This window comes from Sinohyriopsis cumingii, chromosome 1, assembly GCF_028554795.1.
Source record: "Sinohyriopsis cumingii isolate HCF-2022 chromosome 1, ASM2855479v2, whole genome shotgun sequence".
NCBI classification, from domain to species: domain Eukaryota; kingdom Metazoa; phylum Mollusca; class Bivalvia; order Unionida; family Unionidae; genus Sinohyriopsis; species Sinohyriopsis cumingii.
In genome coordinates, this window is record NC_142961.1 from 82566546 (window position 1) to 82581458 (window position 14913).

The 14913-nt window shown below is 36.4% G+C and overlaps 1 protein-coding gene across 1 annotated transcript in view; it reads left to right on the forward strand.

Moving 5' to 3' along the window:
• Positions 1 to 2819: 2819 nt before the first annotated feature.
• LOC149807242 (putative peptidase C1-like protein F26E4.3) overlaps positions 2820 to 14913 on the forward strand; it is a 113130-nt gene continuing 101036 nt past the window's right edge. Inside the window, exon 1 of the mRNA XM_089963972.1 lies at positions 2820 to 4282. Coding sequence (XP_089820098.1) covers positions 3952 to 4282 — 331 coding nt within the window. The 5' untranslated portion in view covers positions 2820 to 3951. The remainder of the gene's footprint in view (positions 4283 to 14913) is intronic.

Here is a 14913-nt window from a genome sequence, read left to right on the forward strand (position 1 = left end):
TTACGAGAATTTTATTTGACCTAAATTACGATCAAGAATAGATTGTCATTAGCAAGTCAAGAACACAAAGTAAAGGGGCCAAGTGCTTGGAACTGTTTCATTGCTCTAAATATACATACGTGACCTCCTAGCTGGTCTGCCAAGTTTTAATGTCCAAAACTGGAAAGTAAATCGTCAGAAAGCAAAAGCGCGTACGTAGCGGCGATGTTGCAGAGTGCCGCATGAAATGTGTTCATCTTTAGATGTACACTCAGTTACGTTTGGTGATAATTCGTGAGGGATTATTGGAAATGGAGCCGGGTGAGATTTTTAACCATAAATCCTGTAATACACATCACATGGGTCATTTTTTTATTTAAAAAAATGTGTACGTGACTAATACTTATATTCCAAGACGCATCCACAATGCAATATTGATATCAGTAGGTCAAGATAATCGTGGCACGTTGGACGGACGAACGCACGCGCAGGAGCATGTTGGTGGATAAAACTAATCAAATACCCGTCTGCCTCTTGGCGGAGATATGAAAATAGCAGATTTTATACATTCTTTTAATTTTGTCTATAAACGCTAATGTTGTATTCGAACATGGCGCAAAGATTTTTATTTTTTTTATAAGGGAGGTAATCCCAATAAACCAATAAAGAACTCGCTAGTAGATAGATTAATCCCCTTCAATGGCTTGATGTAAACATATGCTAAAGCTAACATCTATTAAACACGTTTCACTACAGTTATGCGTTTGTGTGTTCATCTGTAATTAGGTAAACCATTACTTGATTCATTATTCTATGAAGGAATTTACTTTTTAGGCAGTAACAGTGCTTCACCGTTGTTTTGATCTCTGAAAATTAATCGACCTTTATTTGCATAACACAGAGCTGGATGCTCCAAAGGCGAATACATCTTTTCTTTCGACTCTCGTTAAACACCTGGGTCATTTTGAAGTTTGTATGGCTCCGCCTTCGTAAAAGTGTTACTTTGAGCTCTATGAATAATATTTGTTATCTGTATAAATAGTTTTGAAAAGACGATTTAAGGGTCGATATTATTTTACGAACAACAAGTACTGATTTGTTCTGGCTGTAGATGAAGAACATGTTAAAATCAATTTATCTTTTATAGCGTTTGAATGCATTCTTGTGAACTGACGAGTTGAGGACGTTCTTAAAGTAGAAATGTCTTGTGGAAGCAATGTCAGGATTCCTACGATTATTTGTTCAAACTCTACGGTACCATAATGGTTATATTCATAACAATTCAATTCGTTTGTCCAACTCCTAGCCCTGTTACAAAAGGGAGGTGATGGAATCAGGTTAAACCCAGGAAGTACTGACTTTAGTAAAAAGATGACATTTTTCCTGCCGTATCAAACGATGTCATCGAAACTCTGTTTAGTCATTAAAACAACGATCTTGGAGGGGTTTTCAGATCTCGTTTCTTAAAAGAGGCATTGCTTCCTTTAACGTGGATATTTTCAGCAAAGAAACCCTGTCTCTACTAATATGAAATATACAAAAATTTCACATGAGTAATTCAAGTGACGAATGTCTCATTGTTGCCACGTGCCAGTATTTCTGGTTTTTCCATCGACTGTTGACACAGATTTTGTAAAAGTGGAGATACACTCAGACATAAAACGTGACTTTAATCGTTTCCGTATTAGGAAATGCATTCGCGGTATTAATGTTGCATTAATAGCCTTTCTCTTATGTTTTCTTTTTTAATTAACGTCTAGCCTATGTATTTTGTGGAGAAATAAATATTGAATTTAAATAAAGTGTCTAAATTGATCAATTCCAAAATTTATGTTACTATTCGTTGGTGAATTTTATATATATATATATATATATATATATATATATATATATATATATATATATATATATATATATATATATATATATATATATATATATATAACGTAAAACTGCAGTACAACATTTTTTGTGGAGTAACCGTACTAATTAGATGGACTAATAGGAACCAGTCCAGAAAAGAATAAAGCAGAGTATATATGGGTTGTTTGGAAGGCGATGATAGTAATGAGAAGTACAATTTAAGTAAGAGTGTTTTGAAAGGCTTATCCTATTTGTAACTGAAGAAAAGAGAGAGCGATTTAACTGATGGAATTTCAGACCTTTTTCAGACTTGAATTTGAAACACTCATTTCTGAAATTATCGCCCGATTCTTTAGGAGCGGAATTGAAAGCACGTATTTAAATCATATGCAGACAACAACAAAAAGAAGGAAAAAAATCACGGTACACAGAAGTTTGCATCAGGGATGGGTCTATACTGATAAATAAAGGTTTGTTCATGAGCATTTAATAATTTGTATTTTTATTTTTAATATCATAACCTTTCCATGAATTTACTGTGGGAGATGAATTAGTCCCGTGAGTCCTTACTAACGGTATATATGCATAGTAAAGATGCTTTTCAACATTAAAGAGTTGTTATAGGCAACGACTCGTAGTCACCTTGAGGAGTATGAAAGGGGCTTTCCCTACCAGATTAAGGTTGATTAAATTTGAGCAATAGCAACCTGTGTAGTAGTTACAAGGTGGGCTAAAGTAATATTCGTTTCGGTAAATTTTGACAATTCTTTGAGTCAATATGACAAACGGAATAAAGAGCTGTTAAACAAGATAAACGATAAACGTTTTCCTCTTGAATTATGAAATGTATCTCATTTATTACTGTCTACTAATAATGGGGCCAGAATTAAATTTAATAGATTGCCCAATTCAACCGAGTAGCTCCACCTTTCCTGCACTAAAAGCAAGTGCCTGGGATGTTTTAATTATCTTTGACAGTTGACTCCGTCATGATAAGAAGTGATCAACATACTGTTACACAGGCAGGTCATCGCTATCAAACTGATTTTGCATTCGCCAAGATTCTGCGCTATTTTTACCTTTGTTTCTCGCGTATGCGACATAGATAACTAACCCACAAACACTTGGGTAGGTTCGTTGCATGTCATCGTATACTGCGCGTAGAGGGCTCAAAGAGTGATTTAGTTATATACTGAGTAGTGAGAGCGCCAATATGTCATGATACAAACTGGTATAGCCAGCTGTGGTTACTGACAGTTCCCAATGAGAGGATATGTTAACGCCAATACTTTAGGATGAACACTAACGACGGTTAGCAGGTAACATATTGGATAATCTGTTACAAGAGGTAATGAGATGGGAGATAAAGAAGTAAATGGTGTAGTACCATACAAGAGAATCGTATTCCTCTATGTGGTTATGGAATAAGCTAAGTGTGTGTACATGCTGTTTTATTTCGAATATTTGGAAGAGGAAAATATTTAATAGTTTATTATAAGAAAAATCGGAAAAGAAAGCAGCACAAATCTTGGTTTGGTGGATGTTTATGACATTCATTTTGTCTCCGAACACTCGTTTGTTTCAAAAAGGAAGGTTTCTGCTATTACATTTGCCACCGTGATTGACTTAATTAGTTCAGTGCTCATTCACAATTAAATCTGATGACAACTCAGTTGACTCGTGATAGGCAAGGAAGTAGGCAACATCATTTTGGCCGGATGAGACACTTGTACGACGAGGGACGAAACAAAAGACAAAAAAGAATAAATTCATTTCTTGTGGTATAACTTCAAACTTTGCCTACGGCTGAAACCAAGAGTGGACGTTAAGAAGAAAAAAACACAAGAACCTGGTTGAATATCGGATTGAGCAAGAAAGCAATGACTGGGATTTTTGTCTGCTATTTGTGATATTCAAAGTATATACAAAATTATTTGTGTGTTGAGATTTAGGGGACGTTTTCTGTTTTAGCTGGGGAAACCCGAATAAATGTGTTTTGAAATTCTTTTGATTGAAATCAGCTTTTAATTCTGTTTAGTTAGCACATATTACTAAATTCAATAAACTTTCAAGTCAGCAGTTTCGTGCCGTAAGTTAGTTTAATTCATCATGGCGTACACGGTTAATGAAAGCATATCTACAATGCTCATCCTATGGCTTATATTTTCTATGACGAATTCATTTGAGAACATGGTGCCTGAAAGAGGAGTTCTTAAAAGACACAAACGATATATAGAAATGGGGCCGGATATTGTGGGACGCCCCTTCTGTGAGACCCGTCCCATGGGATGCTGCCCCGGGCGTCGGGACAATTGTTCTGTGCCCATACTTGGATCCCGTTGCTACTGTGACATGTTTTGTAATTCCACCGCCGACGATTGCTGTCCGGATTTTGAGAGTTACTGTGTAGGAAGAAACCCGAACACCCCATCACCCTTCCGTAAGTGATTTTCCCATATTTATTTGCTTCCGGTTTTGCTAGACAACATGCTGTAATTTTCTATAGATCTTTCTTCCCGTATGTATGCCTGTCCTTTTTTTGCGAATAGATGTTTTCTGGTAAATTGGCACGTAAACAAAATACTAACCTCAGTATTCAGGGTCGGAGAGCAGGGTTCATATGTCCTTCCAATTCCTGGATGTATGGATGTAAGTGTGCTTGGTTGGTTGGATGGATAGATGAATGAACTAAAAAAAAAAAGGAGGAGCAATAAGAAGCAACAGATTATTGCCTCATTCAAATGTGCAAAAAATGGAGTTGTTAAAAAAGATTGCCAAGCGTCAATACGTGACAGAAATCACAACGTGTAGGTAATATTAAATATTATACAGTTTTAATATATGGGTGGGGGATCTCGACAGGTTTCAAATGTATGTTCGTTAAATATGAGCAGGAGAAATATACAAAAGGATAAATACAAGTGTATTTAGCCATCATTCACACCATTTTATGAAGCACCCATTTTTATTGACGAATTTGAAAATGAGAATTCATATTACTGCTGTATGAATTTAAAAACATTCTGATTCTATACCTATATAACACTGTGGTAACTAGAGACGACTGTGGTCGTGTTTTACCAAATAAGATATAGACGTCCTAAATACCATGCAATTTAATGTCTGCTGTCAATCATCATGAGGTCAATTATAAGCTCATATCGTACCACATCTAGTAAGTCAAGCCATGGATGAAAAAGCAAATAATTTGAGAGCTGTTTTATATCCTCGTACCTTTGGAGAGTGAGGTGGGGGTGTCTTATTATCATTCATTGTCATCACGGTTTAGCCTCTTCGTTTCGTATTATATTTGTTTTGTCAGTTTATTCTTGTTGTTGTTGGTGGTTTCTTAATAATGACAGTGTAACAGATCAGTGAATAGTCTGGGGTTCCGATGTTTAGACCTTTAAGACTGTGACCCCGTATAAACCTGTCGTTCCAGGATGTGTCAATGTCAAATTTTGGTTTGCACTACTCAGAGTTTACCCACATAAATTGAGTACGAGATACTCAATTAACTCTAGTTTAAGATGAAGATTAGTCGTCCTCAATTTTAACATAAAAGATAATTTTACCTTAAATATCGAACTAAAACAAGTACACTTAATTAAAAAAATATTTATTTCAAAAGGAAAGGCGGAGAATTACAGACAAGACACCTGTCGAGTGAGCGAAAAAAGAAACATCAATTTGATTGAAGTAAATTGTATCCTCCACCAAATTATACTGTATCTAACACAGAATCAAAAAATAACATATTGCATAGTGTACCGTATCCTACACTGAAGTAATTGTAACCTATACCGCAGTATACCTTATTCTACACTGAAGTAAACTGTATTCTAACCCGTATATCATATCCTACATTGAAGTAAACTGCATTCCATTCCGTATTCTATACTGAAATAAACTGCAGTATATTCTGTATGCAGTATTCTACACTGAAATAAAATGTATCATATCTCATAATATACCGTATCCTACACTGAAGTAAAATGTATTCTATACCGTATACCATATCCTACACTGAAGTAAACTGCATCCTGCACCGTATACCGTATTCTACACTGAAATAAACTGTAGTCTACTCCGTATACCGTATTCTACTTTGAAATAAACTGTATCATATATCACAGTGAACCGTATCCAACACTGAAGTAAACTGTATTCTATACCGTATACCGTATCCTACACCGAAGTAAACCGTATTCCGTACCGTATTCTACACCGAAGTAAACTGTAGTCTATACAGGGCCGACAAGAGGTGGGCTGGCAACCGGGGATATATCATTACCGTAGTATACCATGTTTTACACAGAAATAATGCATCATATACCGTAGGATACAGTATTCTGCACAAACGTAAAGCGTACTACCTAAACAAACATGTAGAAAACTTTGAACATGCTTTATTAATAAGACATTTCAACAGTTTAAACGCACAATCCTGTATGTTCAACATTATTAAATTACAATTAAACTGGATACGGTGCTACTTTTTTTTTAATCGAATAAATAAAATATAGCCATTTTTTGAGTGGGCTTCGCTCAGTATATCTACAATATTGTAGAATCTTAGCAATGATACAAGTCATTATCGCATACCAGATTGGCAGATTGATTTATACTCATTGCAAGGTGATCATGGATCAGATACTGTTATTGGACAATATCACCAAAATCGGACAATCAATAAGTTTTCTCAAACAAAGTTCACATTCTACGTGAGGTTTATACTTTTAATTTGTCAAATTGTTGAGTATTTTGATGAAGCTTACCAGTAGATTGTAGATATTCTTGTATATTTTGTCTTTGCATTTTAATAGAAATCTAACTTGTCCTTGTTTAATGTCCCTGATTGGTTACTCGACTCTATAACAGACCGATGGATATTTGTTTTTCAAGTCTTGAGAAGTTCTTGCAAGACACACGGTACTAATTGCATGGAAAAATGGGAACTATCCTGGAAATCGGTGAACATAAAATAGAGTACGTGTGTGTGTGTGTGTGTGCGTGTGTGTTTTGGATTTTTAACGTAACTTTAACAATTTTTCAGTCATATCGCTACGATGTCTGCAGTGTGACATTTTATAGTGATGTCTAGCACTGGAGCATCATGCCGCAGACATGTATCATGATGTCCTACCCAGTCACATTATCCTGACACCAGATCGACCAGTCCTAATACTAACCTCTTAATGCTAAGCGCCAAGCGAGGTAGCTGTTAGTACCATTTTTATAAGTCTTTGTTATGACTCGGCCGGGGATTGAACCCACGAGGGTTTGGGTGGTCAGGATTGGTTGAGAATGAACGTTATTTTGTAGGAAAAAGAATCTTTTGAGAGCTTATCATAGTTGAAAATTAAAAAAGAGACATTGTTTTCTTGATGAAATTTCAGTCCTTAACAGTCATTACTTAAATTAGCGTCTGACTGTTTGGTGCGGAATTGAAAGCACATGTTTCAAAAACATGCAGGTCCAGAAAATGCCGCGGCTCATATCCTTTTCTCTACAAGAAGATGTCATCCAGGTTTCATCTATACTGATAAATGTAGGTTTAATCATGAGCACTCAGAAAATTAAAGTTATTGAATTTTCAATATCATGGTGTTTCCATAGGTTTCCTATGGGAACTGAATTAGTACCGTGAGTCATGCGCGTGTCACAGTGTTTCAAGGGTCCAGCTGTAGCTAATCTTATTAAACGAGACTCTCGCGAGAGATCTACTTCGGCTGCGAATGTGGTAAATCTCTTTACAAACGATTGTAAGGTGCAAAAAGATAGTATGTATCGGAACAACTGGGCATTGGTTGCACTCTACAGTCATTTAAGTTAAATTTTTAAAGATAAACAATTTCTAATATTGTATTATTGTTAAAAGAACTTTTATTTCCCTTTATTTCGGTGTACAATTGACGGATGTTATTTGAGTTACAGAATATACAGCTTGGCCCGGACTTCAAAGGTAAATTGTAATTTTAAAAAAATTGCATTAAGGCCCTACTTCAAATCTGTATCTATCAAATTACTGCCAGTTCCTCTGAGCCATCTTCAGTTCTTGGAATTTGGAGATAAACTAAATACAGGAGAAAAAAAACGATAACATTTGTTTTACATTTTTAATTTATTATTCATTTATTGTATTTTCATAATATAGCATTGTCTGCTTTGGCAAAAAAAAAAATTGCTTCTATTTTAATTAGAGCTAGTGTACTTTGGACCAGTTCAAACTCATTTCCTTGACACATGGAGGCAGCCATTTCTAACAACTGTCTGCTTTAGACACCGCGTTGTTTTCCTAATTCACATATAAAGAAATTCCAGCAACAGTCCATGGGGGGAAATGCCACCATTTTCTTAAACGAGCGTTTCGCAAATGCACACCAGTTGACCTTATAATTTGTTCTGGGAGCCGAGTGTCCGAGTGGTCTAAAGCGCTCTCCGTTATGGATCACTGCCATCTCACCTCTGTCTGCGTGGGTTCGAGTCTAGGATTCGGCCAATGTGGGTATGTGAGAAAGCTTGCCAGTAGCTTCTCGTGGGTCGGTGGTTCTTCCCGGGGTTTTCCCGGGTTCTTCCTCCAATATTAATACTGGCCGCCATGCATAGCCGTGTGCTGAAAAATGGCGTGAAACCCCACAACAACAACATAACTTGTTTTCTTTCAGAAGTACTTAAAAAACGCGGATCCACCATTATATCATATATTCAGTGGAGTTTTTTAAAAACATATTTTAGTACATATTTTATGGTAAGATATCTGCTTGTAATAAATTGGTCGAGAATGTACTCCCTGACCTTAGATAGTTTGTTCATTTTTGAGTTTAAGAAAATCATCTTGTATTTCTAGTGTCATATACCTGTTTCAAGGCTAAGAAATCATTATGTATTTCTAACTTCGTACAATTTCGTTCATGCAGATAAAGATATTAACATTGATGATTGATTAGGCAAATATACGGAGGAATAGAGAGAGAGAGAGAGAGAGAGAGAGAGAGAGAGAGAGAGAGAGAGAGTCGGGTGGAGCTAAAATTGCTAATTAATTTTTTGTCCTGTGATAAATAACTTTCCAATTTGATGGAGAATTTATAAGGTTTACTTTTAAGCACAAGAATAAGAAATCCAAAAATGCATCTCTGTTGAATTGGAACTACTAAGGAATGGTGGCTGTGAAAAATCGTTTATTCAGCTGTAGATAAGTATTCATTTAAAGCGATAAATATTCCAGAAGAAAGAAAACGAGGTGTTGGCGTATCTGAAAGTGAATATTTTAATTATTTATCAAATTTAACGTCATTAACACACAATGCAGGTCTACCGTTCTCAGATAGTATGCAAACAGCCTTAACAAATATCACTCACTTGGAATTTTAAAATACGAGATTTCAGTATTCAAGTATCACAACAAATTCAAAAAGAAATATTTTCATAAATAAAGGTGTAACATAAAGTATACATGTACTATAAATAGAAGTACAACATAAAATAGTGTAAATGAAAGTATGCATCGTAATTTGAAATCAAATATGTGTATATTCCCTCCATGCATTACTCTTATGTCAGTATGCGCGAACCAACATATTTTGACTCCAGGCGAATGGACTCTTGAAGAATTCGTGTTGGGTTTTAATGAATTTTGACAAAATGTTCCATCAGAAAATTTCATAACACGGTAAATCATATGTATTTTTCAATGATTATCATAACACACTTAGTTCTGTATGATTTTTGTCTTAACACGGTGAGCCATATGTAGTTTTCTCTACTTAAAATCCACAACGCATTTTTTGTTTTATTGTGAGCAATGCATATTAAAAACCGGGTTCACTTGTTAATTTTATTTGCACGTGGACGATCATATTCTCAACAAACATCGTGTCAAGTATTACTTCTTTCTTGTATTGTCATATTGTTAAATAAATTATTAAACTTTAGATCTTTTCAGGAGAGGAGAGAGTAATATATGTACAGTATTTCTTCAAATAAATACCCCTGGATATTGCTGTGTTCTCAAAGAGGGACGTTTTTTTATAATACCAAAATGGAACAGACCTTATATTGGAAACTGTCCATGTTATTCTTCTTAACAGTGTTTGGTTATAAATCTATTTTAAAACAACCCAAGCTGTTTAACCAAACTGTTTTGCTGTCTTCGTTGCCCCTATATTTCTTCAATTTCCTTTCATGTATACGGCTACATTTGTATGTAAAACTTCTGCTAGATATCTCGTTTATCCGCAGCAAAATATTACCAAAACAATGCCACGGTGGTGCTGATTTTATCCCGTCTATAACGGCACATATTGGGACAGGGGTGTACGTTTGTGAATGGTGCTATCTTAGAAGATATACGATGGGTCAGGTAAAGTAAGGAATTATTAGCATATACAAAGCATCTAGTAACCACAATAAGCACACTGTTTAAAGAGACATATTTTAGGACCGATATATGTAAATTTGACTTCATGATTGGGAGATAACAGTGTTACTGCTATACAAATAGTGTGACAAAGCAGATTCGGGACATGCTTCACGTCCTTCATACACCGTGGTTTATGTACACTTTTATGAACTAAGTTTTTCAGTGTAAAACGATGGTAATGTTAAGTTCACACGGATGATCCAAGTATGTAAATTTGAGTACGCATGGGCTACGTCAAAAACACACACACCCACACCCCAAAAAAGCGCGCAATCGGTTTTCAAACGCGTAAGCGCAAGCAGAGAACGATGCATACCCAGTTGAACACAACTGAGTCTTGAGCTTCACGTTTCTCCTCACCGTGATTCGAGCTGCAAAAGAAAAGTGTGAAAATCAACGGCATCGTATGTACTTTTACGCTGAACCAAATAATTATTCCAGGAAAAATTGCTCGTCCTGAAATAAGTGCAGATTTTCTCTTTATTTGATGATGAGTGGCCTTATCACAGTCAAGCTTTCCTCAAGGAGATACAAGGTCATGGCTGCTTTAAGTGGTATTCGTAAATGCACAATTTAGTACAGGTGGGTAGGGGATGGTACTCTGACTTTTAAGAAATGGCTAATATTAGCGATGTCCCGTTTTATTAAATTAAGCATCTTGCAACATTTTGCAGCGAGCGTTTGAAAGAATAATTATTAAAAAAATCCATACCTTTTTTGGTCCAAAGACTTTGATGCAGTATACAGAATGGAGTCCGTGTTGTGAAAATGAAATGTCACTCACACTTGCGAAAAATTAATTTAGTGACAAGGTGAGGTGGATTTTGTACCATTAAACCGTCTACTTATATACTGCTTTCTAAAGCAGTCCATGTCATTGCAAATGACTCACTGCACAACGATAAAATTAACTTACTCAGTATTCAATTGTCACACACAAAACAATATCAATAACTATTTATCACAAATACAGAAAAAGTGTCACTAAACTACCAGGTCAGTCAGTTTTGTTTATCTTGCTTTGTCTAGCATTGTACGCTTGGTTTGTCTAGCATTGTACGCTTGTAACCTCCACCCAGTGTCGTAGCAAACTGATCAAGCAATCCACTGCTGCGGAAGAGGGGGCGGGGGTGGGGGTGGGGGCTCTGGCCCCAAATTATCATCAAACAAACTTATTTATTAGAATGAAGCGCCACAAGTGTTTATTTAGGGAAGGGATTTAACACACACACACACACACACACACACACACACACATGAAACACGTGAAAATAAATATTACAATTTAGCTCAAGCAGAAAACACTGGTCAACAGTGAAATCATTACTGACTTGAAAAGGCCCTAATCTGTAGTATTTTGGTGTGCCGAACACGAATATAACCGTGAAAAATTTGTATTGGCTCTCGTTTTGAAGATATTCATATACCTCATTTTCTATGTTTCACTGTGTAAATTTCTCCAGTAGGACTGCAGCAACATCCGGAATAATGATGTAACATTGCATAATACCATCATGCTCACATCATCCACAGTTGATTGCATCATTTTCTGATGCAATGCAATACTAATGCCATGCGGCTGCTGAAGTAAGTTGACGTCAGCAGTGTACTATACATGTGTAGGCCTATTATACTAATGCCAGGCGGCTGCTGAAGCTGACGTAAGCAGTGTACTATATAAAGCCCAATCAGATAGGTTCAGCATTTAAAATATTTTAGACGTTGTGCGAGACAGTTCAAGCTACTGTTACATAAAACTTATTATTTTATCCATTTACGTACAATAAAGAACAGTAATGCCTCGAAAGTGTGTTAATACCGCGGACAATTTTTGCTATATTTGTGGGGAAGTGACATTTGCCAACCAGAAGAAAAGTATCAATTCTCAAGTGAAGAAGGCATATCATCTTTACTTCGGATGCAAGGTTGGTGACCAAGACAAGCCTTGGGCTCCGCATATATGCTGTGCTACATGTACAACACAGCTTTCACAGTGGTTGAATTGCAAAAGGTCATCAATGCCGTTTGCAGTCCCAATGGTGTGGAGAGAGCCAAGCAACCACCTAAATGACTGTTACTTCTGCTTGGTTCCTCCTCTTTCCGGCGGAATAACGAAGCGAAAGAAGTCGAGAATAGTCTACCCAAACATTCCGTCTGCATTGAGACCAGTTCCACATGGTGAGGGACTTCCTATTCCAGAACCTCCAGCAGAATATTCTCTTGATTCATCTGACGAAGACAAAGGTGAGTCGACCTGTTCTTCTCCTGGTCCATCAGCATGCAGTGATCCAGATTTTCACTGTGGTGCATCATCAACCCCACACAGAATAACACAGGAAGAACTAAATGACTTGATTCGTGATTTGGACTTATCAAAGAACAAGGCAGAATTGCTAGGATCAAGACTCCAACAATGGAATCTTCTAGAAGAAGATGTCACAATTATTGCATATCGAAAGCGCCACCAGCAATTGGAGCCTTTCGTCAGAAAGGAAAGTAATCTGATATTCTGTTCCGATATTGAGGGCCTCATGAATGCTTTAAAAATCACTCATGACCCACAATAATGGAGACTATTTGTGGACTCTTCGAAACTGAGTCTCAAGGCTGTGCTTTTGCACAATGGAAACATTCTTCCATCTATTCCAGTAGCGTATGCTGTCCACATGAAAGAGACATACGATAACTTAAGGCAGCTACTGAATTCCATTGAGTATAACAAGTACAGCTGGCACCTCTGTGGTGATTTGAAGGTAGTTGCCCTTTTAATGGGACTGCAGCAAGGATATACAAAATACATGTGTTTCTTATGCGAGTGGGATAGCCGAGCAAGGGAAATGCACTACATGAGGAAGGAATGGACTCACAGGCAGAATGTAGCCATTGGAGAGAAGAATATCCAACACCCAGCTCTGGTTGAGGCTCAGAAAATCTTGCTACCACCCCTTCACATCAAACTAGGTTTGATGAAGAACTTCGTGAAAGCCATTGACCGGACTTTGCCAGCATTCCGATACCTGCATGAAAAATTCCCTCGACTCAGCGAAGCAAAGATTAAAGAGGGAGTTTTTGTGGGTCATCAGATTCGAGAGCTTTTCAAAGATGACCGGTTCAACAACTTGCTGGAAGGTGACGCGAAACAAGCATGGAATGCTTTTCGCCTAGTTTCTACAAACTTCCTCGGAAATGTTAGGGCAGAAAACTATAAGGAACTAGTAGAAGACATGTTGATGAAGTATAAGAAACTTGGCTGCATTATGTCTCTAAAGATTCACTTCCTTCATTCCCATTTGGATTTCTTTCCTAGCAACTGTGGTATTGTTAGTGATGAACACGGCGAACGTTTTCATCAAGATATCGCAACAATGGAACAAAGATACCAGGGAAAATGGTCCACTACAATGCTGGCTGACTACTGCTGGACACTCCTCAGAGATGCTCCCGAACAGCTGTACAAGAGACAGGCGAAGAAATCTAAGATGTAGTCAATGACTTGATTTTTTATAGGTAGGCTATTACAGTTGACCTTTTACTATTGGAATGCATTTCGTTATGTAAACATTAATTTCTTGCAGATTACAAAAAAACTAGAGCCAATTTTGCAATTTGACTGTCATATTCGTGTTCAGCACATAAAAATTGATAAGAATTGACTAATTTTATTTCAGTAACATGACTTTTGTAAAAATTTGTTGTCCAGTGAAATTTGACTAATTGAAAGTAAATGTCACGACATAAATTCGATTATTTCCCTTGTATATTGTTAATGGAGATAGCATATAACATGCAAAGTGTTCCTTGTATTTTAGAACACTGGCAGCAAGAGAAGACAAAGTCTATCAAACCGGTTGAGTTGTATCCTGTTTGTCTTTATAGTTAATATATAAACGAAAATGCAGTGAACGTAAACTCTTACCAGACGTCCTATTATGGACCGCTATGTTTGCTATCAGACTAATTACTTACCACTCGAAATCTGTACACAAGCCATATATTTCGTTATGGCCTGTCTCTGCGCGTGCTTTGTTTTGCTCTTGGTCTCGCCGTAAAATACTAGTTTACTTTCCATAAATAAGGTTTCATAGGCAATTTAAGTTAAACCTGTTCAACATTTGAAATCTTACATTTATTCAAATTGGTTTTCAGTACTTTGCTAGTCGTTATTTATTCAGTTTTACATTTTACTTTTACATATAAATGCATAAATTGCACAGGTATGAATGACAGAGAGGGGACCTGGTTTGAGCAGTGCAACATATTCTATTCATGTTGATTGAAAATGTCCGCCATCGCCATAGACAATTTTTTTTTATAGTTATAAAGTACAAATCTGAAACTGTATTCATGTTAAACATGTCCACCGTCCTGATAGACATTTAATACCACGAGACTCGTCGTTAACATTACAAAAATGGCACTTGTTACATTTCCTTGCCTGAAACTAACATTGGACATGAAGGAATCGGCAACTTACCATTATTTTAACACACAAGGTCTATTTAGTATATATATATATATATATATATATATATATATATATATATATATATATATATATATATATATATCAGCATCTTTGGATAAATAAGCATAAACATTTTAAGATGAACGTAGGTTTTGGCATTATTTTTATATATAAAACCCTGGCA